At 40.0% G+C, this 24,547-nt stretch overlaps 1 protein-coding gene across 1 annotated transcript in view; it reads left to right on the top strand.

The window, feature by feature from the left end:
• The window catches only part of LOC140187111 (beta-2-glycoprotein 1-like), a 44,621-nt gene that overhangs the window by 10,340 nt on the left and 9,734 nt on the right, over positions 1-24,547 (top strand). Inside the window, exons 2-7 of the mRNA XM_072242071.1 lie at positions 1,299-1,472; positions 4,637-4,733; positions 12,563-12,639; positions 13,590-13,781; positions 14,193-14,372; positions 19,256-19,453. Of these exons, the coding sequence (XP_072098172.1) occupies positions 1,299-1,472; positions 4,637-4,733; positions 12,563-12,639; positions 13,590-13,781; positions 14,193-14,372; positions 19,256-19,453 (918 nt within the window). The remainder of the gene's footprint in view (positions 1-1,298; positions 1,473-4,636; positions 4,734-12,562; positions 12,640-13,589; positions 13,782-14,192; positions 14,373-19,255; positions 19,454-24,547) is intronic.

The raw sequence follows: 24,547 nt of genomic DNA on the forward strand, positions 1-24,547 counted from the left end.
ATACTGATACATCTAAATTTAGCTTCTCCTTCTCAAATTTCACGGTGAATTCAATCATATTATGATCACTTTCCCCTAAGGGTTCTTTTACTTTAACCTCTCTAATCAATTCTGGTTCATTCCACAACACCCAATCCAGAATAGCTGATCTTCTAGTGGGCTCAACCACCAGTTGCTCTAAAAAGCCATCTCATCAGCATTCTAGAAAATCCCCCTCCTGGAATATAGCACCAAACTGATTTTTCCAATCTACCTGCCTATTGAAGTCCCCCATGACTATTGTAACATTGTAAATGCATTTGGCGTGAATTTTCTAACTCCCATTGTAATTTGTAGGTCACACCCTTACTGTTTGAGGGCCTGTATACAACTCCCATCAGAGTCCTTTTACCCTTGCAGTTCCTTAGCTCTATCCGTAATGATTCAACACCTTCCCATCCTAAGTCACCTCTTTCCGATAATTTGTTTTCATTTTTTACCAGTGGAATAACTGCACCCTCTCTGCCTTCCTGCCTGTCCTTTTGATACAGCGTATATCCTTGGACATTGAGCTGCCAACTATAATCTTCTTTCAGCCATGATGCCTGCAAAATTATACCTACCAATATGCAACTGTGCTTCAAGTTAATCTATTTTATTCCATATACTGTGTAGATTCAAATATAACACCTTCAGTCCTGCATTCACCCTTTTTGATTTTGTCTGCCTTTTATGTTGTAACTTATCCTGTTGACCTGCCCCTGAACTCACAGCATAGAAAGCTTGTATATCCTGTATCTACATAATCCTTGGTGAGATATTACAAAAACAACCTGAGATAAGAGAGCACTCTGATTTGCAATAAAATGCCCATCATTTAAAATCAAAAGAGACTAAATACCTTCACTTGGAAGGCTGAGCATCTTTGGAACTCCCTTTCCTGGAGGGGTGTAGATGCTCAGTCAATGAACAAAGGGTGAGAATGAAACAATTTTGGACACATCAATGATCCATTGACATGGAGATCAGTGGCAAAGAGGAACTGAGGGTGAGGATTATTAATTAATTGAGTCAAGGGAACTGAATATCTTGTTCATTCAATCCTCAGAGTACATCATTTGGAAGAATCTAAGCTTTTAATGTAATGATGAACAGACTCGATGGACAGAAAGGTCTTCCTTTATTGTATTTTCCTCTGTTCTTTTGGTGAGAGCGATGTGTGATGTTGGATAAGAGGGCAACTTGAAAGGGAGAAAATATATGGAAAAGAAATAAATATTTTGCAGAGAAAATCATGATGATTCTTTCCTTCTCTGTAGCATGTGGCAGACCACCCGAGCTCAAAAATGGACATGTTATGAATGGGAAGAAAGTCTATGAACCTGGTGAAGAAGCAGTATACTCCTGTAACACTGGATATGCAGGATTTGGTTACAACAAGCTTGTTTGTCCGAAGACTGGCATTTGGAGCAGGCCTAAACTCCGGTGTGAACGTAAGTATACAAAAAAAAATCTTTATCTGCAATTCCAATTGTTTCTGAGGTTAGGCAGCTTCTTCCTTACAAAAGTGTGAAGGACAGCACCTCATCTTTCAGTAAAGTACTTCATAGCCTCCTGCACTCAACACTTGCCATTTCTTGGGCAGTAATGGGAGGTTGGAGGGTAAATGGTTAATGACAACGTAATGTAGCAGACACCAGAAATCAGAAATAAAAGCAGAAAATCCTGGAACACTTAGCAAGCCATACAGTATCTATGGAAACACAAGAAAGTCTGCAGATGTTGGAAATCCAAAACAACACACACAAAATAACCAATTGACATTTCAGGCTGAGACCCTTCTTCAGGACATCAATATCAATGGGAAGAAAAGAAGAGATGATGTTTGAAACCAAGGACCCTTCATCAAACCAGAAAAGTATAAAAACAAGTGTGAATAAAGTTCGGGGGGGAGGGTGAGGTACCTGAGGGAACTGAGAAAATGTTGTGATAGTGCACTGCCCAGAGTTGTCAGAGACAATTACTTTCAAAATAGCAATTAGGTACTCAAGAGAAAATAAACAAACGGAAACTGAAAGATAAAGCCACATCTTCACAGAGACAAAAGGGGTGGTTACCTGTGAATATTAAATGTTAATATTAAATCCCAAGGGCAGCAACATACCGAGACAGAAGATGTGTGCTGCTCTTTGAATTAATATTGAGCATTGTCAGAACAATGTTGGAAGCCGGAGACAGAGAGGTTAGAGTGGAAGTGGGGCTGAGAATTGAAGTGATTGGTGACCAAAAGCTCTTGATCACCCTTGCAGATGTGTTCAGCAAACCAACTACCCACTCTGTATTTGGCATCTCCTGTAAACACAACATGCAATACATTAAAATGGCAGTGCAAGTACATTGCTGGTTAAGCATTTCCTCAGTCAGGCATGGACTCTTTGTGTCTTTGGATGGAGTGAATGGAAGTGGTCAAAGTGCAGTTACTGCACCTATTGTGACTAACGTGGGAGAGGTCCATGAGAGGGGAAACAGTGAAAGTGTGAACAAAATCAGAACAGTCGCTTCAGAATGCCCCCAGCATTCCTTGGATGTGTTGCTTGTTAATGCAAATGATACATTGCACTGTATGTTTCAATGCATAAGTGACAAATAAATCTAAATCTGAAATCTTAAAATGAAAAAAGGTGGGAGGAGGGACAATGTGTCTAGTGGTGGAATCTAAGGAGGAAGCAATTGGGATGTAAGGTGAGGTTAAAGGGCCATACATCTTTGTTCTGGATGGAAGGAGAAGGGGAGAGAACAGTTGGACAGAAATTATAGAGAATCGGTTCAGAACCCTATCAACCATTGCAGAGGATATGCCACAGTTAAGGAAAAGGAAGACAAAAATACTTCTATGTAAAAGGGTTTGGCAATTGCTAGAACAAACAAGGTTTAAGCAGCAACTGCCAAACCTTGTTTGTTCCAGGCAAGATATCTTCACTCACTAATCTCAATACTGCTTTGTATCAACATACTTTTGCCAGTTAATTTCTCTCTGCTATCACAAAACTTCCTTTGTGTTTTCACCTCCCTATCCCATTTCACCTTGACATTTACATCTGTAACTTGTTCCTGTTCTGATCGCAGTTCATTGAGCTGTTTTTTTTCTCTCTCTCTCGCTCAAGAATCTCCTCACATGCTGATTATTCACATCATTTACCTTGGGTTTCCAGCACCTGCAGAATGCAGTCAAGGGCAGTACAATGCTGTATGGTGTCAGTGATCGCTAATCAGGGTTCAATTCCCACCAATGTCTGTAAGGAGCTTGTATGTTCTCCTCGTGACTATCTGGGTTTCCTCTGGGTGGACAGTTTCCTCCCAGGTTCCAAAGATGTACGGGTTAGAATTAGTAAGTTATTGGTATGCTATGTTGGTATTGGAAGTATGACCCTGTGCAGTCCTTGGACACTATTGATCATTGATGTAAAGAGACACATTTCACTGTTTTGCCATACATGTGACAAATAAAGCTAATCTTTAGCTTTTAATACTAATTTGTATAGGAACAAATAAGTTCCCCCTGATTTGTAATCTTGGACTTTGCAATTCCAAAATCGAAGGCTATGAAGTTTTGAAGAATGGTTAGAAGACTCCCTAAAACAAATCAGAGAGGTTTCAGGACCACCTATCCTAACTGTGGATACCACGCTACCACATTACACAATGGTAGGCAAGATACTAGAAGCAGGTGACTCCCCATTCTAATAGGATGAGGAGCATGAATGAACTGTTCCTGAATGAACTGCCTCAACAAATAATGATCTGACCCAAATGAAGATTGCGGGAAGGGAACCATGTTGGAAGGGGCTTATAACATAAAACAACAACTGCCCAAGAGGGAGAGTTGAACACATATACAATGTGGTAACCAGAGATTCGAAAATAAAAGAAGTTTCTAACTTTTTCTGTTTTATTTATTCATGAAATATGCACTTTCAAAATGTGCAAACTTCTTACAGGCAGCAGCGGGAATTGAACCCTGACTGGTGATCATTGGCACTGTAATGACACTATGCAAACCACTATGCTACCTTGCCACTCGAAAACATAACACACAGAACATAAATATACATTATACCGGTACATAAATTATACCAGACAACAAAGAAAAAAATTGGATTAAGTTATTTCTGCTCGGGGATGTAGCCAATATGATCAAACATCACATTTATTGCCCATTCAAAATTAGGAAATGATTAAGAACACATATGTGGCTTCAGAGTCAGCTACATCAATAGATCTAGAGTCACATACAAAAAAGTATCAACTTAGATTTGCAGATTTCTGTCCTCAAGGAGATTAGATGGATTTTTAGGATGGTTGGCCAGAATCACGGTCTCTAACAAGATACTTTGACCCAAGTTTTAAGGTCACCTTCATAGCTCCCTTGCAGAAGTCAGTAAATTAGGAGATAATTGATCATATATCAGTACCTATGGTTTCAACCAATCTTTAGATCATAATTTTTCATTGTTAGGACAGCTTAACAGTAGAATCAAACTCATATCCGGGAATTAATTATTCTATAAAAGTTTATCAACTACAAAAGATTGGTTAGTTCTATAAAATGAAAAGAATGTTAAATAATTTAGAGATATGTATTTTCTTTCCATGAAAGCAAGATCGTGTCCAGTTCCAAAAATGTTGGAGAATGGAGAAGTACAAGCAACGGAGTTCCAGTTTGGAAAACAGGTTTACTATCATTGTAATGAAGGGTAGGTACTATGCAGACAATGTATGACAACTTAATGATAATCATCTTCCAACTCTATGATGTGGAAATAGTCTATTTTGCCCAGGAGTCCCCAGCCTGGGGTCCACTAACCCCTTGTTTAATAGTATTGGTCCATGGCATAAAAACAGTTGGAACTCCTAATTTAGCCCATGGGTCCATGACGGCCAACCAAGGACATTTGAGTTTAATCTGATTTCCTGAATTTCCTTTGCACCCTAATACTACACATCAAATTATTTTCAAAACATGATGACAGCTTCTACTTTTACCACCATTTTAGGCTGTGAGAACCAGAATTATTTTTTGCACACTTCGGATATAATAGAAAGTCAATTTCCCCCTAACCCTTCCATTATCTATTGTTTTATAGTTTATTTTTATGTTTCTTGCTTGTTTAGTCTCATATTCCATTTTCCCTTTCTTTAAATAAATTCTTTGGTCAACCTTTGCTTAATTTCCCAAACACTTCCAATCCTCAGGTTTACAACCTTTACTGACAAGGTTATATTGTTTTTCTTTGAATTTAAAACTATCGATACTTTCTCCTAAAATCCATGGTTGGGTGTGTTTTGTACCCTAAAGATGGGTATAATTTTGAAACTTGACTAATATTTATTTTAATGACTGTACAAAATTTCTTTTAACACTGTCATATACTTTAATGTTTTCCAATATATCATAACCAAAGTTTAAAATTGCTGATGCTTTAAATCTGTCATCAGAAAAAAAAATGCTGGAAAAAAAAACTTAAAGAATGGGAAAGGGGCACATGGATGTAGCTTACCTGAAGCAGGCAAATTTAATGTTCACAGTGATTTTGACTGTACTTCCTTCCACACTGTCTCCTGAAAGGATACCACTCCTTCTCCTGCATTTTGTGTTTTTGTACCATAAGCAATATGCCCCTCATTTCTTCTTAATTCCCTTTGAAAAAAATTGGGTTCAGATACAACAATATCATTTTCGCTGTCACTGTATTATTGGACCAATATTAGTGGTTGTGGAAAATGCTGGTATCTTAAAGGATGCGGTAACAAAATACTAAATAATAATTTGACTGAGCAGAATTGATGCAGATTTATGATGAAATCTTTTTAAGGCTCCAGTATTTCTACCATCTGTTTAATGTTTCTTAATTGTACATATGATTTTTTTTGTGTTCTATCGCTGAGCAGCAGTGAACCATCTGATAGGCCTATCAGAGTTCTCTTTGGGAACTAGTTGACTTGATCAGCATTTCTGATCTGGCTATTGTTCATGATTGCACTTAATATAAGAAAAAGGATGTGTCTTGTAGAGTTAATGAAGGAGGAAATCAGTGACTGTGGTGTGTTGGAATTTTTAGAAGGTTTGGATTAATCAGAGAGATGGTGAACTTGTTCACCTGAAATCAGGAGCACTACATTGGCATGGATTGCACATTGATTGACAGAGAACAAAGAGAAGGAATAATGGAGTCTTTCTCAGGTTGACTGTGTCTAGTAGTAAGGGATAAGTCATCTAGTACTAAGACGACACTCAGGGTGTGGTGATTTTTGTAAAATCTCTACCTTGACATTTTGTAAAGCATGGGTTCCCAACCCTTTTTATGCCATGGACCAATACCTTTAAGCAAGGGATCCATGGAGCCCAGGTAAAGGGTCAATCACTGATTGCATTCAAAGCAGAGGTCAATAGATTTCTGGATATTAAAGTGGACAATAGACCAAATTCAGTCATAATCACACTAAATAACAGAGCAGGCTTGGAGAACTGAAAGGCCACATCTCCTCTTACTTCTTATGTTTTATGCTCTGAAATCAATATCTTAAGTTACTGACCTCTCTGCTTAAGGGAACTAGGACCTTCCTATCAATTTAATCACATATAATATATATGGTCCACTTAGTATAAAGAATAATAATTTTCAGAATGTCCTTTTTCTTCTGGATCATTTTCTCTGCAAGTAAACTTCTAAACCTATATCATGTCCTTTGACTAGATTGACGATGTATTTTGGTTGAGAGTGGATACTATTAGTAGAAAGAAACTAAAATGATGATTTAGATTACAATCTCATTTCAGACGATTATTTCAGTCTCAGCTTCTCTAGAAAGTTGCGTTAAATAACTCATTGCTAAACTAACAATTGTCCATTTAAGTTGCAGTAGTTCATTTATTTCATCCATTTTAATAGTGATGAAAATATTTGTTTCTTAGGTTTACACCCCCTGAATTTTATTGATGAAGTGGTTTTATTCTTCGTTTTTAACAATAGCTTTTCCAATGAGTCAGTGACAGGAGGCATGAAATTATTGAACACCAAGGCAACTTCAGTCAATATGCTATAGAAGAACACATATTAACATACAGCTACAGTATTTCACTCAATTCTATTTATAATAATGTGACAATTTCATAAATGACTGAAATGCAATTTCAGAAAGGCAATGCTAAAGTCCTGATATGTATAACATTTTCAAAATTACCATAAAAAACTCATGTCCTGAGAACATTACAAGACTATTAGATCCCAGCTTTGAATCCTTACTGAACAACCTGTCTGCTAGTACTGGTCCTTTCAGGAAGACACCATAAAACCTCCAGACCAAAATCTTTCTTGATGTTTATTAAAGGCATCCATTAGTCTTGCGAGACCATGGATCTGCACCTGGAAGTCTTCACTCTCCAGGGTGCAGGCCTGGGCAAGGTTGTATGGAAGACCAGCAGTTGCCCATGCTGCAAGTCTCCCCTCTCGACGACACCAATGTTGTCCAAGGGAAGGGCATTAGGACCTATACAGCTTGGCACCAGTGTCGTCGCAGAGCAATGTGTGATTAAGTGTCTTGCTCAAGGACACATGTTGTCTCGGCTGGGGCTCAAACTCACGACCTTCAGGTCGCAAGTCCAATGCCTTAACCACTTGGCCATGTGCCTAATGCTCAACATTTCCAGTTGAAGAGAAGCAGCATATATTTGGAAATAAGCCAAAGGTGTACAAGCCATAACTTTAATATTTTGAATAAAAGCATTTAAATTTACATTCTTTCAGCAGTCTGCTGATTGGATTGATCAACAGGTTATACATAGATGCCTGAAGATCCTTTTGTGTATTGCATAGTATTCACTGCCAAACAGCTTTTTGAAGTCCATAGCAGAAAGGACTCATAGCATGTGTGCATGTTCCCTGCTGAGGTACTGAAGGATATAACCTGACTTTCTCCTACTCTTGTATAGTGCTGGATTCTCCTTGTGGAGCATTGAAACTGTGAGAGTAAAGGAAAGAAGGGAACACAGATTTTCAGTCTGATCTATTCTGCTACACTATACGCAACAACTTCCATGGCAGGCAGAATCAAAATCTGGTTTAATATCACCAGGATAGATCATGAAGTTTGTTGGCTTTGCAACAGCAGTACAATGCAGTACATAATAATAGAGAAAAAAACTGTGAATGACAGTAAGAATGTGTGTGTGTGTGTGTGTGTGTATATATATATACACACACACGTATATGTATATACATTTATATGCATATATATATACGTATATACATATATAGATGGAGTGAAAAAATAAAAATAAAAAAATTAGTGAGGTAGTGTTCATAAGTTCAACGTCAATTCAGAAATCCGGTGGCAGAGGGGAAGAGGCTATTTCTGAATTGTTGAGTGTGTGCCTTCACACTTCTGTACCTCCTTCCTGATGGCAGCAATCAGAACAAGGCATGACCTGCGTATTGAGGGTCCTTAACGATGGATGCCACTATTTTGAGGCATCACTCCTTGAAGAGGCCATGATGGAGCTGACTACGTTTACAACTCTCTGAAGCTTACTTCAATCCTGTCCGGTAGCCCTTCCCCCATACCAAATGGTGATGCAGCCAGTTAGAATGCTCCTCACAGTACATTTGTCAGAATTTTCAACTATTTTTCGGAGACATACCAAATCTTCCCAAACTCCTAATGAAATACAGCTGAGCAGATATAATAAATGCAAAATGTTTGATTGGCCAAAAGGGAGATGTTTTCTGAGGTAGTTTGATCCCTTTTATTTTATTTATTTATTGAGATACAGTGTGGAATAGGCCCTTCTAGCCCTTCACGTCACACCGTCCCAATCTCCTGATTTATTCCTATTTTAATCATGGAACCTACCAACTAGTTTGTCTTTGGACTGTGGGAGGAAACTGGAGCACTTGGAGGAAACCCATGTGGTCACAGGGAGAACATACAAACTCTTTTGCAGACGGTGGAGGGAACTGAACCTGGATCAACAATACTATAAAGTGTTGTACTAACAACTATGCTACCTCTGCTGCCCCATTAATTTTCTATCATTTCTTGATTTAAAATTCTGCATGATCTGTGCAGTTGCAGGAATATGTAAAGCAAAAAGAATAGAGATTCCCTTCTGTGTCATATTTAGAAAGAGCAAATGCTATTTTTGCTCAGTGTATGGAGTCCCAATGCTTGAGGTCACCAATTCTATTGGAACAGAGCATATTAGATATCATTTACTTGTACTATTAAGTATCTTACATGCACTGTTACAGGGCCAGTTTTCCTTTATCTCTTTTACAACATCCTGATTCCACCCACATCCATTGGAACTGGAAGAAACAGAGGGTAATCCAAAGTATTCAAGCCAATCAGTTGTGTAAATGTGGATGGCTCCCAACTCACTGGAACACATTTGAATTGCACCCTGGATTTAAGTCCAACTCCTGTCAAACTATTAGCTAGTTGTAGAACCTTATGATTACTGAGCAGTAACAGGCTTGAAAGTTAGTGGCTCAAACATATGAAGCTGCTCTAGGCACAGGAAAAGCATCAAGACCACTTCCATTTTTGTAAGCCTAGATCTCTGGCCTCATATCCATCCACAGCACTGAAGTTCAGGACAACTGATGTATATTTAACATGCAGCAACTGCATGTTAAATATAGTTAATATAATGGCAAACTTGCACACAGCAAAGTCCCAAATGTAGCAAAGGACTTGAATCAAATAATATGCTTTATGAATTGAATGAATTGACTTTATTATTTACATCCTTCATATACATGAGGAGTAAAAATCTCTGTTACATCTGTCTAAATGTGCAATTTAGAGTAATTTATAATAAATAGTATGTACAACAGGGTAATCAATATAACAAAGAAATACAGTTGTGTCAGCATGAGTTAAGCAGTCTGATGTGGATGTAGCTTTTATGTTGTGGTACCATTTCCTGCACAGTAGCAGTTGGAACAATTTGTGGTTGGGGTGACTCAGGTCCTCAATGATCCTTCGGGCCCTTTTTACACACTTGTCTTTGTAAATGTCCTGAATAGTGGGAAGTTCACATCTACAGATGTGCTGGGTTGTCCACACCACTCTCTGCAGAGTCCTGGGATTGAGGGAAGTACAGTTCCCATACCAGGCAGTGATGCAGCCAGTCAGGATGCTCTCAATTGTGCCCCTGTAGAAAATTCTTAGGAGTTGGGGGCCCATACCAAACTTCTTCAACCATATGAGGTGAAAGAGGCGCTGTTGAAATCTTGAATGGGGATAAAAATTGACAAGGAGACTGAAGATAAGTGATCATAGAATCTTTAAAGTGTATCTTCGATGCCTTCATCAGTGCTGTGTTCTCTTAGTACTGAAGACTCTCAGAACTGAAAAGAAAACCACAAATTTTCTTCTCAGTTTTCTTATCTGGGATTGAAATGTACAGGTTCTCAAAATAGAGGCTAGGGTGCTATCCAAAGAGCTGTGATTTACAAAAGTGAAGCAGGAAAGGCTGAAAGGTCATACTGCAGGCCATTTCCATGCCTTACATCGTGAGGTTGTCACCTCCTTTTTGACATTAATACATAGGGAATGGACCTTCTTGGGTTCCAATGGCAGAAAAGTCAGTTCCCAGTTTTGCAGCCGTTACTTTATCTTTTACATAAGCACAGATATTCTCCATTTACTTGTTTTCAAGGTACAGTGTTTATACTGACATTATAATTAGCAAATAAATGTTTTTAGAAATATTTTATTTAGAAATGATTCCTACAGCCCACATATTTTAGAAATCAATTTGGTTTTGTGCTATATAGAGGAAAACATTGAAAGGATTGACAAGGCAAAATAAATCTCTGAAAATAATTTTTTTATAAAGAGAAGATTATTCATAAGACACTGTTCCAACCTACAACAGGTCATCATCTAATTTTATTTAATGTTTCTATGATTTTGAATATGTTTTACTGATCAGTAGTACCTTGTGATTTATGTGGGAGTAATAATGAGTTTTGGTTCATAGGGAAAAATTATAACTAGAAATAAGACTTCAGACACTTCTGATGGCCTAAATTGGCGATGTACAGTATCTAACAATAATGCTGAAAATAGCTGCATCGATATGTTGGGACCAGGTTAGATCCTCAGAGATCTTGACACCCAGGAACTTGAAATTGCTCACTCTTTCCACTTCTGATCCCTTGATGAGGATAGGTTTGTGTTCCCTTGTCCTACCCTTTATGAAGATGCATGTTAATTTGTCAATACCGCTATCCTACAAGCAACAATCTCGTGCTTTCAGTGATGTTGGTGATGTAAACTTAGAACACCACAGAGTACTCTGATGCTCTCCTCCTAAATAATACAGGACATTTTAGAGTACTGCATCTGGGCTTGTTTCAACGTACATTTAAGGTTTCAAAGGTACATTTAATGTCAGAGAAAGGTATACAATACACATCCTGAAATGCTTTCTCTTTGCAACCATCCACGAAAACAGAGGAGTGCCCCCAAAGAATTAATGACAGTTAAATGTTAAAACTCCAAAGTCCTCCTCAGCTCCCTTCCCTCCTGAGTGTAACCGGCAGCAATGATCCCCCTCCCCCACCAGCAAAAAAAAACACCGGCACCCGTCACTGAGCACTCAAGTGTGAGCAAAGCAACAGCAAAGACACAGACTTGCAGAACTCCAAAGACTACTTGTTCACCTGGTATTCGACGTACCACAGGCTCTCTCTCTCCTTAATAAGGGAGAAAGAGATGTCTCTGTTTCACAGCGAGAGGGGAGACATCATAAACAACTCACTGGTTTACGATGCTAAAAGTCCATTGCATCGTTTTTTCTGAGCTCTGTGCCCAAAGATCTCGGGTCTCTGGGCACACAGCCTTAGATCTTCTATCTCTCACAACATACCAATCTGCCCAGACACCAACCTTCCATCCGCCCGTCTCCAGAGCCACGAGATCTCGGCCCTCCAAAGGCAAGTTGAGCTCTTAGGCCGAGCCCTTGGCACAACGAATAACAGCTGGTTGTGAAACCCTGAGAGCAGGTCCCATTCCCGCAAAGAACTGTAGTCAGCGTGTAACTCCAGGTTAGGGTCTTCAAAAGAATCCTGAAAGGGAAAAATAAAGATGTTAAAGACGGAAATAGAGCTGCTTCCAAAGATGCAAGCAAAAGAGTCGCCGTTAGGCGCCATTAATCCTCCTAAGCTCCTCCAAGTTTTTATTTTGTATTCATTAATTTAATAAGGCAACTGTTACTGTAGAAGATTGTATAGAGGTTTAACCGTTATCTCATCTAAAACACATGTTCTCTGAATTGCAATATTCCCTAACAAATTCACTGCAGAATTAACCCACAATTTTGTTTTAAAGTCCCTGAAATGCGTCTTGAACCAGAAATCATTATTTGGCTCCGAAGTGAGTGTTTCCCACTACACCACAATTAATATTCTGACATATTCATGACAAGTGGCAGAGATGCCATGGTGAGTTACAAAATATCCATTGTTTTCTCTGCTCTGTTTAATAGCTGAAAATCCCAATTTTACTTGCTCAGGTTCATTTTTAGAGGCAAACGCAACAGCACCTGCCTGGCTGATGGGACTTGGAGTGATCAGCAACAATTCTGTGAACGTAAGCATTTAGTATTCATGTTAAACAGTGAGGTTAATTCCTTTACTAAGGGCAGAGAAAAATGCCTTTTTACAACAGTTCTTGAGTTAAAAAAAACAATAATTAGGGAAGAGTTGAATTTAGGTCTTTCTCTGTGGATAAAGACAATGGACCATTAGTTTCTGGGATATACTTGGTGTTAATTATAAAACAGTGGCTTGGATTTTAACAAGGGTAAGGATAGATCACATGACATGGGGTGAAGGTGGGTCCATGGTTGGGTGTGGTGATGTTTTGGATGGAAGGCCCAAGAATCCAGGTTGGCTGCAGGCTCGGGGCTTTTTCTCCACATGATTTGCAGGCTTATGAAACTATAGAGCAGGATTTGATCCACAAGTCCAGATGAGCTTGAGTTGGGGGGAGCTAAGAATGATATTGGTGGATTGAAGATGGCAATTGTGGTTACTAATTCTTGTCAAGATTATTTGATGGTTTAGAAATGAGAGCATGGGGGAAATTCATTCCTGGTGTAGTGTACAGTCCCAATTCTGACCATAGGTTAGGTATCCACTCTGAAGGAACACTGACCTCAGGTGTGCATCCCATCTTTGCTCAGAATCACTGTTTGATTTAATTTATCAGGAGAGAGGTACATTTGGGAGATATGAAGGATGGATAGAAAATAATTTATGCCCATGATTAGCAAAATAGTGGGAGAAGTTCAACTGTCCATCTTCTAAACCAACAAGTGGCATCTTCTGAACTGGCAATAAAAGAAAGGAATATTTAAACTGACTGTAAAGTGATATGTCAGTATTGTAGGATGTTGTATGAAACTAGTAGCGGGTAGACATCTAAGATACTCTGCAAGGAAAATAAGTCTAATAATTCAGGTAGCTTTTGACAAGTTTTAGCAGGCACTGTTCACTCTTTGTACTCTTAATGCAATGATGCTTAACTCTCTCCCACAGCTGTGCAATGTTTACCTGCACCTGTACCAATAAATGGGAAAATAGTATTTTATTCTGCACAGCGGCCCTATAACATTTCTGTCTTTGGTGACACGATCAAGTATGAGTGCAGTAAAGGCCTGGCTTTGTTTGGAAATGAGACAGCCTTCTGCCTAGCCAGTGGAAGCTGGTCAAAAGCACCACAATGTAAAGGCAAGTATGTCTGATGACTAAGTGTAATGGCAGCTCTCTATCCTTTCCATGTTGCTCTAAAATATAGATCATTAAGAATCTAGAATGTACCTCATCTAGAATGTAATGCAAATGGCAAGAGATTTATATTATGGGCTCATTATATTGCTAACATTCTGACCAATTTTTAACAGTTAAAGTTCTTTTCCCCCATAATTTTGTTCCAAGATACCGAATAAACTTGTCTTTGAATACAAACTGAGCAAAATATACTAGCAACATTTAACAATCAACAGGGTTGGTGCACAGGGCATGACTAACAACTGTGTTATATATCAAAAAGGAAAAATAGCCAGAACTTTTGTATAATGATAAACACTGGTAAGTCCACAAATGCAAATCTTGTCTTACAAGCTATTTTCTGTACTATAGAAGTGAAATGCCCATCTCCACCAAACATAGTGAATGGATTTTTGGTATTTGCCTTTAAACACAAGTATAATGTTGGAGAGTCCGTTGATTACGGCTGTATTGAAAACTACATCATTGAAGGTGCACGGGAAGTAACATGCCAGAAGACAGCGGAATGGACACCAATACCCAGCTGTCGAGGTGAGAGAAAATTGAAATGATGGTGGAACAGAAAGCCAGGATCACATTAATGTCCACAATACACATATATCATTCAATATCTCCTGTGGGTTGGGTTACAAATGAGCATTTTTGATTGTAAGAAAAAACAGATTTTTACCAACATTCCCTACGTTCTGCAATTACAATTCTGTTTATGTCTGTTTCAGATATAAAATTAAAACCTGATCCAAATTTAATCTGACCTTGGCCAATCAGAACCTGATAACATTGTTTTACCAACACTCAATCCAACCATTACATTAAATATAAGAATTTCAAATTGCTCTGCCTGAGGAAGAAGCAATAAATCCTGATCAAGAGCAGAAGACTCACATATTAATACAAAGCAAATGATCCTGGCCCAAAAGGGACAAGCTTGGTAAAGCCCAATCCAAATGCAGATGTCTTATCAGAGTGCACAAAGAAATCAACCAAATGCAACACTCATTACTGGAATTGCCAATCTGAAATAATGGACTCAGAGTTGGTAAGAGGGCAGGAGTCTGTTTCTATAATAATTTATTTTTTTAAACTTCTGCCAATATGAATGATGCTACTGATAAACTTACAACTATTCTAATCTCTACATTATAAAATATTGTTTTGACATCCTTTGTGGGATCAATTACTGGAAGAGCAGAATTAAATATTGGTAAAAACAATCCCCCATTGGTTCAGATTCCATTACAAATTCCACTTCCCGAACACTCAACCCATCTCTTGGTGAATCCAATTGTTCACAATCTTGATATGATCTAGTAATAACCTGCCAAACATTTTTTTTCATTCAATTTCTTGAGAGCATCATTGAGAGCACCCCAGCTGGCTGTATCACTGCCTGGAATGGAAACTGCACCAACCTTGATCGCTGGGCACTGCAGAGAGTGGTACAGACAGCCCATCGAATCTGTGAACGTGAACTTCCCTCCATTGAGGACATTTACAGCAGCAGGTACAGAAAGAAAATCTGGAAGATCATCGGAGACACCAGTTACCCCAACCATAAACTGCTTCAGCTGCTTCTGTCAGGCAAACAGTACCGCGGCATTAAAGCTAGGACCAACAGGTTACAGGACAGCTTCTACAAACTATTAGATTTATAAATACACACTTCTGTACATTGTGATGGAGTCATAATGCAAAGATTTTTACTCCCTCACATTGTGGGATATATGTAAAGATTTAAATAAATTCAATCTGAACATCAATGCCGAGTGCAGCATTTATGGCCCATCCCAAATATTCTGAAAGTGAGTAGCTTGCTGGGCCTTTTCAGAGTGCATTTAAGAGTTAACCACATTGGTGGACTTGGAGTTATATAGAGGCAGGGCTGATTAAAGATGCAGATCTCCTTCATAAGAACATCTGTGGACTAAATAGATTTTTCCACAATCCAGTAGTTTTGTGGGAATCATAACTATAACTTGTGTATTCTTAAATTCCAAATTATGAATTAACTTAAGTAAACACCACCAACTCATACCTCTGTAAAATTGTCACCAATAGTCAGCCTCATTTTACCTTCAAGTGAAATTCTCATCCATGCATTTAAGGTGAGAGAGGGTATGGTTAAAGGAGATGTCTGTGGCAAGATTTTTTTTGCACAGAAAGTGGTAGGGCTGCCTGGGGTACTGGTAGAAGCAGATTTGACGGTGGTGCTTATGAGGCCGTTAGACACATGAATATGCAGAGAGGGAATGGAGGATATAGCTCATGTTCAGGCAGAAGAGGTGAAGTTTTATTTGGTATCATTGTAGGCTGAAGGGCCTACTCCTGTGCTGTACTGTTCTCTGTTCTATGTTTACCTCTATGCCATTTCAAGATTTCCCAACTTCTTCTCTCCGTTTAAACAGAATTCTGAGCTTGATAATCTAATATGTGTCATTCTCCGCTCACCCATCATTTCTGACCTCCCCACTGTGCAACCCTAGCATTCCTCAGTTTCAAAATTCTTACTGTGATCTTCAAATTCACATTCATGGTCCTGTTCTTCCAGTCAAAAACCACAGGACTATTTCGGTATATTTTGATGTATAAGTGGAACAATGCTAGTTATAAGTAGAACAATCTCATCAGTAGCATCCTCTGTTTTCCAATAATTCCCACCAATTATTCTCTCCCAAGACCCTATCTAATCCTGTTTTGAAGACACTGATTGATTTTATGTCCAGTGCTTCTTAGGGCAAAAGACATTATGATGTAGAAATAGATTTTGCCATGGAGTCCCCTTGTATATTTTGCTCAAATTTCAATCTGAGTCTGCTAGTCTTTGAACTATTCAGTAATATGTTAGCTTCCCTTTTTCCACCAGGGAAGTTGCTTCATGGTGCACAGGTGATCTTCTAAAAAATGTCAGATGGATTTCAATGTAGACAAGTGTGAGATGATATACTTTGGGAGACAAATAAGAGTAGAACTTACTGCACATAGTGAATGGTTGAGTGCTGAAGAGTATTGTCGAACAATTGTTCTGGGAATACAGATCTATAGTTCCTTAAAAGTGGTGGCACAGGTAGGTAGGGTCATGAAAGACATTTTGGCACATTGAACTTCATAAATCAGTATACAGCGTACAAGAATTGGGATGTTATATTGAAATTGTATAAAACATTAGTGAGGTAAAATTTGTAATATTGTGTGCAATTCTGGTCACCTGTTAATAAGATTGAAAGGTTACAGAGAAAATTTATGAGGATGTTTCTGGGTCTGGAGGACCTGAGTTATAGGGAAAGGTTGAATAAGTTAGCACTTTATTTCCTGGAGTGTATGAGAATGAAGGAGGATTGATGGTGATACAGTACACAATGTTATGAGGGGTATAAATAGGTTAAATGCAAGTAGATTTTTTCCACTGAGGTTGGGTGAAACTAGAAATAGAGATCATAGGTTAAGGATGAAAGGTGAAATACTTAAGGAGGACCTAGAGGGAACTTCTTCACTCAAAGGATGGTGAGAGTGTGGAATGAGTTGCCAGCGGAAGTGGTGGATGTGGGTTCAATTGTCACATTTAAGAGAAGTTTGGGTAAGTACATGGATGACAGGGGTTATGGAGGCCTGTGGTTCCAATGTGGGTTGATGGGATTAGGCAGAATAACAGTTTGGCACAGACTAGGTAAGCCTGTTTCTGTGGTGTATCACTCTATGTTTGCCCTTGGACTAACCTATAGTTGTACTTTCTTACCATGGCATTGTGGACTCCTTACATCCGTTGGTGTTGTGGCCTATCCACAAAATAACTAGTCTTAGAGTAATAATAAATAAATTACTCGGGCTTCCAGCAGGGTATAGGTATAATAAGAAGAGGAAGAAGAGGAAGAAGAGGAACAACTTTATTGATTGAGTGGGAAATTATTTCATTACAGCAGCAACTTTTAAAAACACACTTAGCAATAATAATAAATATAATAACTAATAAAGTACAGAAAAATAATATACACAACAATAATTTACCAATATACAATAATGTGCAATGCTGTGCAATAATAATGTACAAAATAATAAAACAGAGACAATTGTACTACGATGTGTTTTCTTGTTGTACAGAGATGAACTGTCATATATGCTTTTTGCATTTGGTAGGAAAGATTTTCGGTAACAATCCTTGTGACAACAGAGCTGAATGAGTCTGTTTGAAAGGATGCTCCACTGCTTATTCAGTGGGTCATGGAGAGGATGTGCCTGATTGTCCACTAACTCAACAGAGTCTGGGTTGTAGCCAAGGATGGATCCAGCCTTTTTGATGAGCTTATTTAGTCTTTTTGCATCACCAGCACTGATGCTGCACCCCCAACATAAAGCCACAAAGAAAACTGCACTTGCTACAGTGGACTGGTAAAAGATCTCCAACATCCTGCTGCACACATTGAAAGATATCAGCTTCCTTAGAAAATAGAATCTGCTCATCCACTTCTTGAGAAACAGCCTTTGTGTTAGTTTTCCAGTCAAATCTGTTGTCAAAGTGAACACCCAAGTACTTGTACTCCTCCACCACTGGAACTTCTCCCAGAATGTATACAGGACTCGTCACGCTTGTCTTGTCAATTATAACCAATATTTCAATGACAAACTCTGCCATCCTCATCAGGGATTCTTTAGTCTTTGAGTGGGGAAAACTAAAGTCCTGGTTGTGGACTATCTGGTGGTCTTCTGAGACAATGGGCTTTCTGTTACTCTAGCTATCTTTCTCTCTTCCTTTAAAGATACTTCATAAAGCCTCTCAACCAACCTTTTACTCAGCTTATCCTAACATATGATTATCTGGGTCAGTGTCAAGCTTTGTTTAATGGCAGTTCTCTGAAATGCCTTAGAACACTAAGTTAGTGTCCTGGCACTTTAGATGATATGCAAATTATACAAATGGGAATTGCTCTTATTACTTTGATGTCATTACCTCAAATTCCAAGTGAACACAAATATAGGCCATCAAAATGATAACATGTTGAGATTTAGAATGATGTGATGAGCAGGAGCTATTATGCTTCAATATTTCTTTTTCCTGTGATGATTTATGTTGGTGCAATTTCATAATTGAATTAGATGGCTAACAAGGAGCTCATCAGTAATACATCTGAAACAAAATTTATCAGTAATATGTGCCGAGGAATTTCTTTAGCCAGAGGGTGGTGAATCTGTGGAATTCATTACAGATGGCTGTGAAGGCCAGGTCATTGGTTTTATTTAAAGCAGAGGTTCATAGTTTCTTGATCAGTAAAGGAGCCAAAAGATATGGGGAGAAGGCAGGAGAATGGGGTTGATAGGGATAATAAATCAGCCATGATGGAATGGCAGAGCAGACCTGATGGGCTGAATGGCCTAATTCTGCTCCTATGTCTATGGTTTTATGTTTTTTTTTTCTTTTCTAGCTCCTTGCACTATACCTTTCAAAAGAGGTCGTATCTTCTACAGTGGCAAAAAAATCTGGGTGGGAGATCTCCCAAAAAAGAGAATACTGCACAAAGAAAGAATAGCTGTTTACTGCTACAACAAAGAAAGGAAATGTGGATACCCAGTTCTGACTCAGTGCATTGATAGTCAAATTCAAATTCCTTCATGTTTTAAAGGTGAGAGCGATTTTCAATAAAAAGATGTGTGAAAATCTGTCATGCTTTATAACAGTTTAATGATATTTCATTGATTGAAACTTTGTAAGCAAGTCTCAGGTTTGATCTGTAATATGTCTGTGGAACACATGATTACACTCCAATATTGCACCATATACTTAATATATTCATATAATTTAATCATAATCATAAGTATTTAACCTTACATTTAATTAACATCTTTTTGTCTTTTATTTTCTTGTTTGAACATTGTAAAGCACTTTGAACTACACTGTATGAAAAGTGCTCTATTTAAAAAGTTATTATTATTACTACATACACCCTTCTTCAACGGATAGCCATTATATTTGCCGTCACTAGTTTCCTGAGATTAAATGATACAATTTTGTTTCTTCATTGAGTATGGGAATTGTTGGCATGGCAAGTTTTTGCTGACCATCTCTAAATGGCCCTGCAAAGACTGTGGTGATCAACCTTCTTGAATGCTGTAGTCCGATCTGAACTTAGTCTTCTGCTCTATACTTGTTTTCTTAAAAGAGAGTGTAAAGATGTTCTATAGTTGAAGTGTGAAACAGTGGAAATCTGACTGTTGATTTATAGAATTGGCTGGATATACACACAGATGGTAACCTTAAAAGCCTGACTAGCCTGTTCTCTGATTTATAAATTAAGAGGGTCCCAGACTTAGTTAGCAGGACTTGGGAGAAAAGGCAAAAACAAGGGGTCATAGATTTATGTGAATCAGCAAAGGACTTCTAAGCAGTGGAAACCAGTGAGGGTCTGGAGCACTGCTGTATTGGATGCTGGGTTGAGGAAAACTTGAAAAGTCATAGTCTACGTAGCCGCAGATTTATCACTGGAAAATGGAAGAGAGCAAAATAGCTTTAATTATGGCAGCAGTAGTGCAATCACTTGAGTTGAGTATGATGTTCTCTTATGGGGTTATCTATTGGTGGGTGCTTAGGAAGATTTGGGATCCACAAATTCTGGTGAAGGGTGGGCAGGAGTAAGTGGTGGCTGTGAGTCTTTTGGTTGTTCAGTCTCTCCTTTCATAGCAGCCACATGTTCTCTATGGCATAGAAAGTTGTTCTCATGTAGCTCCCTCTTACACTATACCTGGAGGAAATCTGTGCATCTATTGAACACAATGTTTTCCCATAGAGTCATACAAATGGGCCCTTTGACCCACCTAGTCCATGCCAAACCATAAATCTGCTTAGTCCCATAGACCTTCACCTGGATCATATGTCAGTATCCATACCTGTCCCATCCATGCAACTATCCAAATTTCTCTTAAATGTTGAAATCGACCCTGCATTCCCACTTCTGCTGGCAGCTGGTTCCACACTCTCACCACCCTCTGAGTGAAAAAGATTCCCTCATGTTCCCCTTAAACATTTCACCTTTAATGCTTAACCCATGACCTCTAGTTCTTGTCTCAGCCTCAGTGGAAAAAGCCTGCTTGCAACTTATCCAATCTGTACTTCTCATAATTTTTGTATACCTCTATCAAATCTCCCCAAATCTTCTATGTTCTAGGAAATAAAGTTGAACCTATTCAACCTTTCCTTCTAACTCAAGTCCTCCAATCCCGACAACTTCCTTATAAATTTCTCTGCACTCTTTCAATCTTATTGACATCTTTCCTGAAGGGAGGTGACCAAAACTTGATACAATACTCCAAATTAGGCCTTTCCAACGTCTTATACGATTTCAACATAACATCACAACTCTTGTACTCAATGCATTGATTATTGAAGATCAATGTGCCAAACATTTTCGTTACATTCCAAACTACCTGTGATGCCACTTTCAAGGAATTAGGGATCTGTTTTCCCTGATCCCTCTGTTCTATCACACTCCTCAGTATCCTACTGCTCTCTATGTAAGGCCTACTGTGTAAGACAAAAAATAATCTGCAGATGCTGGGGTCAAAGCAACACCCACAACATGCTGGAGGAACTCAGCAGGTCGGGCAGCATCCGTGGAAACGATGAGTCGGCGTTTCGGGCCAGAACCCTTTGTCAGGACTGTAGAGGGAAAGGGCAGAGGCCCTATAAAGAAGGTGGGGGGAGGGTGGCAAGGAGAAGGCTGGTAGGTTCCAGGTGAAAAATCAGTAAGGGGAAAGATAAAGGGGTGGGGGAGGGGAAGCAGGGAGGTGATAGGCAGGAAAGGTGAAGAAGGAATAGGGGAAAACACAATGGGTAGTAGAAGGAGACGGAACCCTGAGGGAGGTGATAGGCAGCTGGGGGAGGGGGCAGAGTGAAATAGGGATAGAGGAATGGAATTACCGGAAGTTGGAGAATTCTATGTTCATACCAAGGGGCTGGAGATTACCTAGACAGTATATGAGGTGTTGCTCCTCCAACCTGAGTTTAGCCTCATCATGGCAGTAGAGGAGGCCATGTATGGACATATCTGAATGGAAGTGGGAAGCAGAGTTGAAGTGGGTGGCTACTGGGAGATCCTGTCTGTTGTGGCGGACGGAGCAGAGGTGCTCGACGAAGCGGTGCCCCAATCTACGTCGGGTTTCATCGATATAGAGGAGGCCACATCAGGAGCACCGGATGCAATAGATGACCCCAACAAACTCACAAGTGAAGTGTTGCCTCACCTAGGAGGACTGTTTCGGGCCCTGAATGGTGGCAAGAGAGGAGGTGTAGGGACAGGTGTAGCATTTACACTTACAGGGATAAGTGCCGGGTGGGAGATCCATGCGGAGGGACGTGTGGATCGGGGAGTCGCAGAGGGACCGATCCCTGTGGAAAGCTTCCCATTCCCATTCAGATATGTCCATACATGGCCTCCTCTACTGCCATGATGAGGCTAAACTCAGGTTGGAGGAGCAACACCTCATATACTGTCTAGGTAATCTCCATCCCCTTGGTATGAACTAAAGAATTCTCCAACTTCTGGTAATTCCATTCCTCTATCCCTATTTCACTCTGCCCCCTCCCCCAGCTGCCTATCACCTCCCTCATGGTTCCGTCTCCTTCTACTACCCATTGTGTTTTCCCCTATTCCTTCTTCACCTTTCCTGCCTATCACCTCCCTGCTTCCCCTCCCCCACCCCTTTATCTTTCCCCTTACTGGTTTTTCACCTGGAACCTACCAGCCTTCTCCTTGCCACCCTCTCCCCACCTTCTTTATAGGGCCTCTGCCCTTTCCCTCTACAGTCCTGATGAAGGGTTCCGGCCCGAAACATCGACTCATCGTTTCCACGGATGCTGCCCAACCTGCTGAGTTCCTCCAGCGTGTTGTGAGTGCTACTGTGTAAGACGAACTTGATCCTCCCAAAGTGCAACACCTCACACTCATCTGGCTTAAATTCCATTTAAAATTTTTCCAGCTGGTCCAGATCCTGCTGCAAGCTTTGATAGTCTTCATCACTGTCCATTACACCCTTAATCTTGGGTGTTATTTGCAAATTTGTTGATCAAGTTTATCACATTATCATCCAGATCACTGATACAGATGATATAGATGACAAACAACAATGGACCCAGCACGAATCCCTGCAACACTTCACTAGTCACAGGCCTCCTGTTAGAGAGGTAACTATCTATAACCCCTACAAACAACAGGAATTCTGCAGATGCTGGAAATTCAAGCAACACACATCAAAATTGCTGGTAAACGCAGCAGGCCAGGCAGCATCTCTAGGAGGAGGTACAGTCGACGTTTCAGGCTGAGACCCTTCGTCAGGACTAACTGAAGGAAGAGTTAGTAAGAGATTTGAAAGTGGGAGGGGGAGGGGGAGATCCAAACTGATAGGAGAAGACAGGAGGGGGAGGGATGGAGCCAAGAGCTGGACAGGTGATTGGCAAAGGGGATATGAGAGGATCATGGGACAGGAGGGCCGGGGAGAAAGACAAGGGGGGGGCGGGAACCAGAGGATGGGAAAGGGGTATAGTCAGAGGGACAGAGGGAGAAAAAGGAGAGTGAGAGAAAGAATGTGTGTATAAAAATAAATAACGGATGGGGTACGAGGGGGAGGTGGGGCATTAGTGGAAGTTAGTGAAGTCAATGTTCATGCCATCAGGTTGGAGGCTACCCAGACGGAATATAAGGTGTTGTTCCTCCAACCTGAGTGTGGCTTCATCTTTACGGTAGAGGAGGCCGTGGATAGACATGTCAGAATGGGAATGGGATGTGGAATTAAAATGTGTGGCCACTGGGAGATCCTGCTTTCTCTGGCGGACGGAGTGTAGGTGTTCAGCAAAGCGGTCTCCCAGTCTGCGTCGGGTCTCGCCAATATATAGAAGGCCACATCGGGAGCATCGGACGCATCGGACGCCTGCTGCGCTTACCAGCAATTTTGATGTGTGTTGCTTGAATTTCCAGCATCTGCAGAATTCCTTTTGTTTGTAGGGGTTATAGATAGTTACCTATCTAACGGGAGGCCTGTGACTAGTGAAGGCCACATCGTACCCCATCCGTTATTTATTTTTATACACACATTCTTTCTCTCACTCTCCTTTTTCTCCCTCTGTCCATCTGACTAAACCCCTTTCCCATCCTCTGGTTCCCCCCCCCCTTGTCTTTCTCCCCGGACCTCCTGTCCCTTGATCCTTTCAGATCCCCTTTGCCAATCACCTGTCCAGCTCTTGGCTCCATCCCTCCCCCTCCTGTCTTCTCCTATCAGTTTGGATCTCCCCCTCCCCCTCCCACTTTCAAATCTCTTATTAACTCTTCCTTCAGTTAGTCCTGACGAAGGGTGTCAGCCTGAAACGTCAACTGTACCTCCTCCTAGAGATGCTGCCTGGCCTGCTGCGTTTACCAGCAATTTTGATGTGTGTTGTATCTATAACCCCTGTTTGGCATCTTCGGCAAAGTCAATGTTTGATCCAATTTACTACCTTATCTTGAATGCCAAGTGATTGAACCTTCTGACAGACCTCCCATACAGGACATTGCCTTGCTAAGGTCCTATGTAGACAACATCCACTACCTTGCCTTCATCAACTTTCCTGGTAACTTCCTTGATAAGCTCTTCAAAATTGGTTAGACACAACCTATCATGCACAAAGCCATATTGATTTTCTCTAATCAGTCCCTGTCTATCCAAATATTGATATAATATCAGGTCCCTTA

The sequence above is a fragment of the Mobula birostris genome, chromosome 24 (genome assembly GCF_030028105.1).
Source record: "Mobula birostris isolate sMobBir1 chromosome 24, sMobBir1.hap1, whole genome shotgun sequence".
NCBI lineage: Eukaryota > Metazoa > Chordata > Chondrichthyes > Myliobatiformes > Myliobatidae > Mobula > Mobula birostris.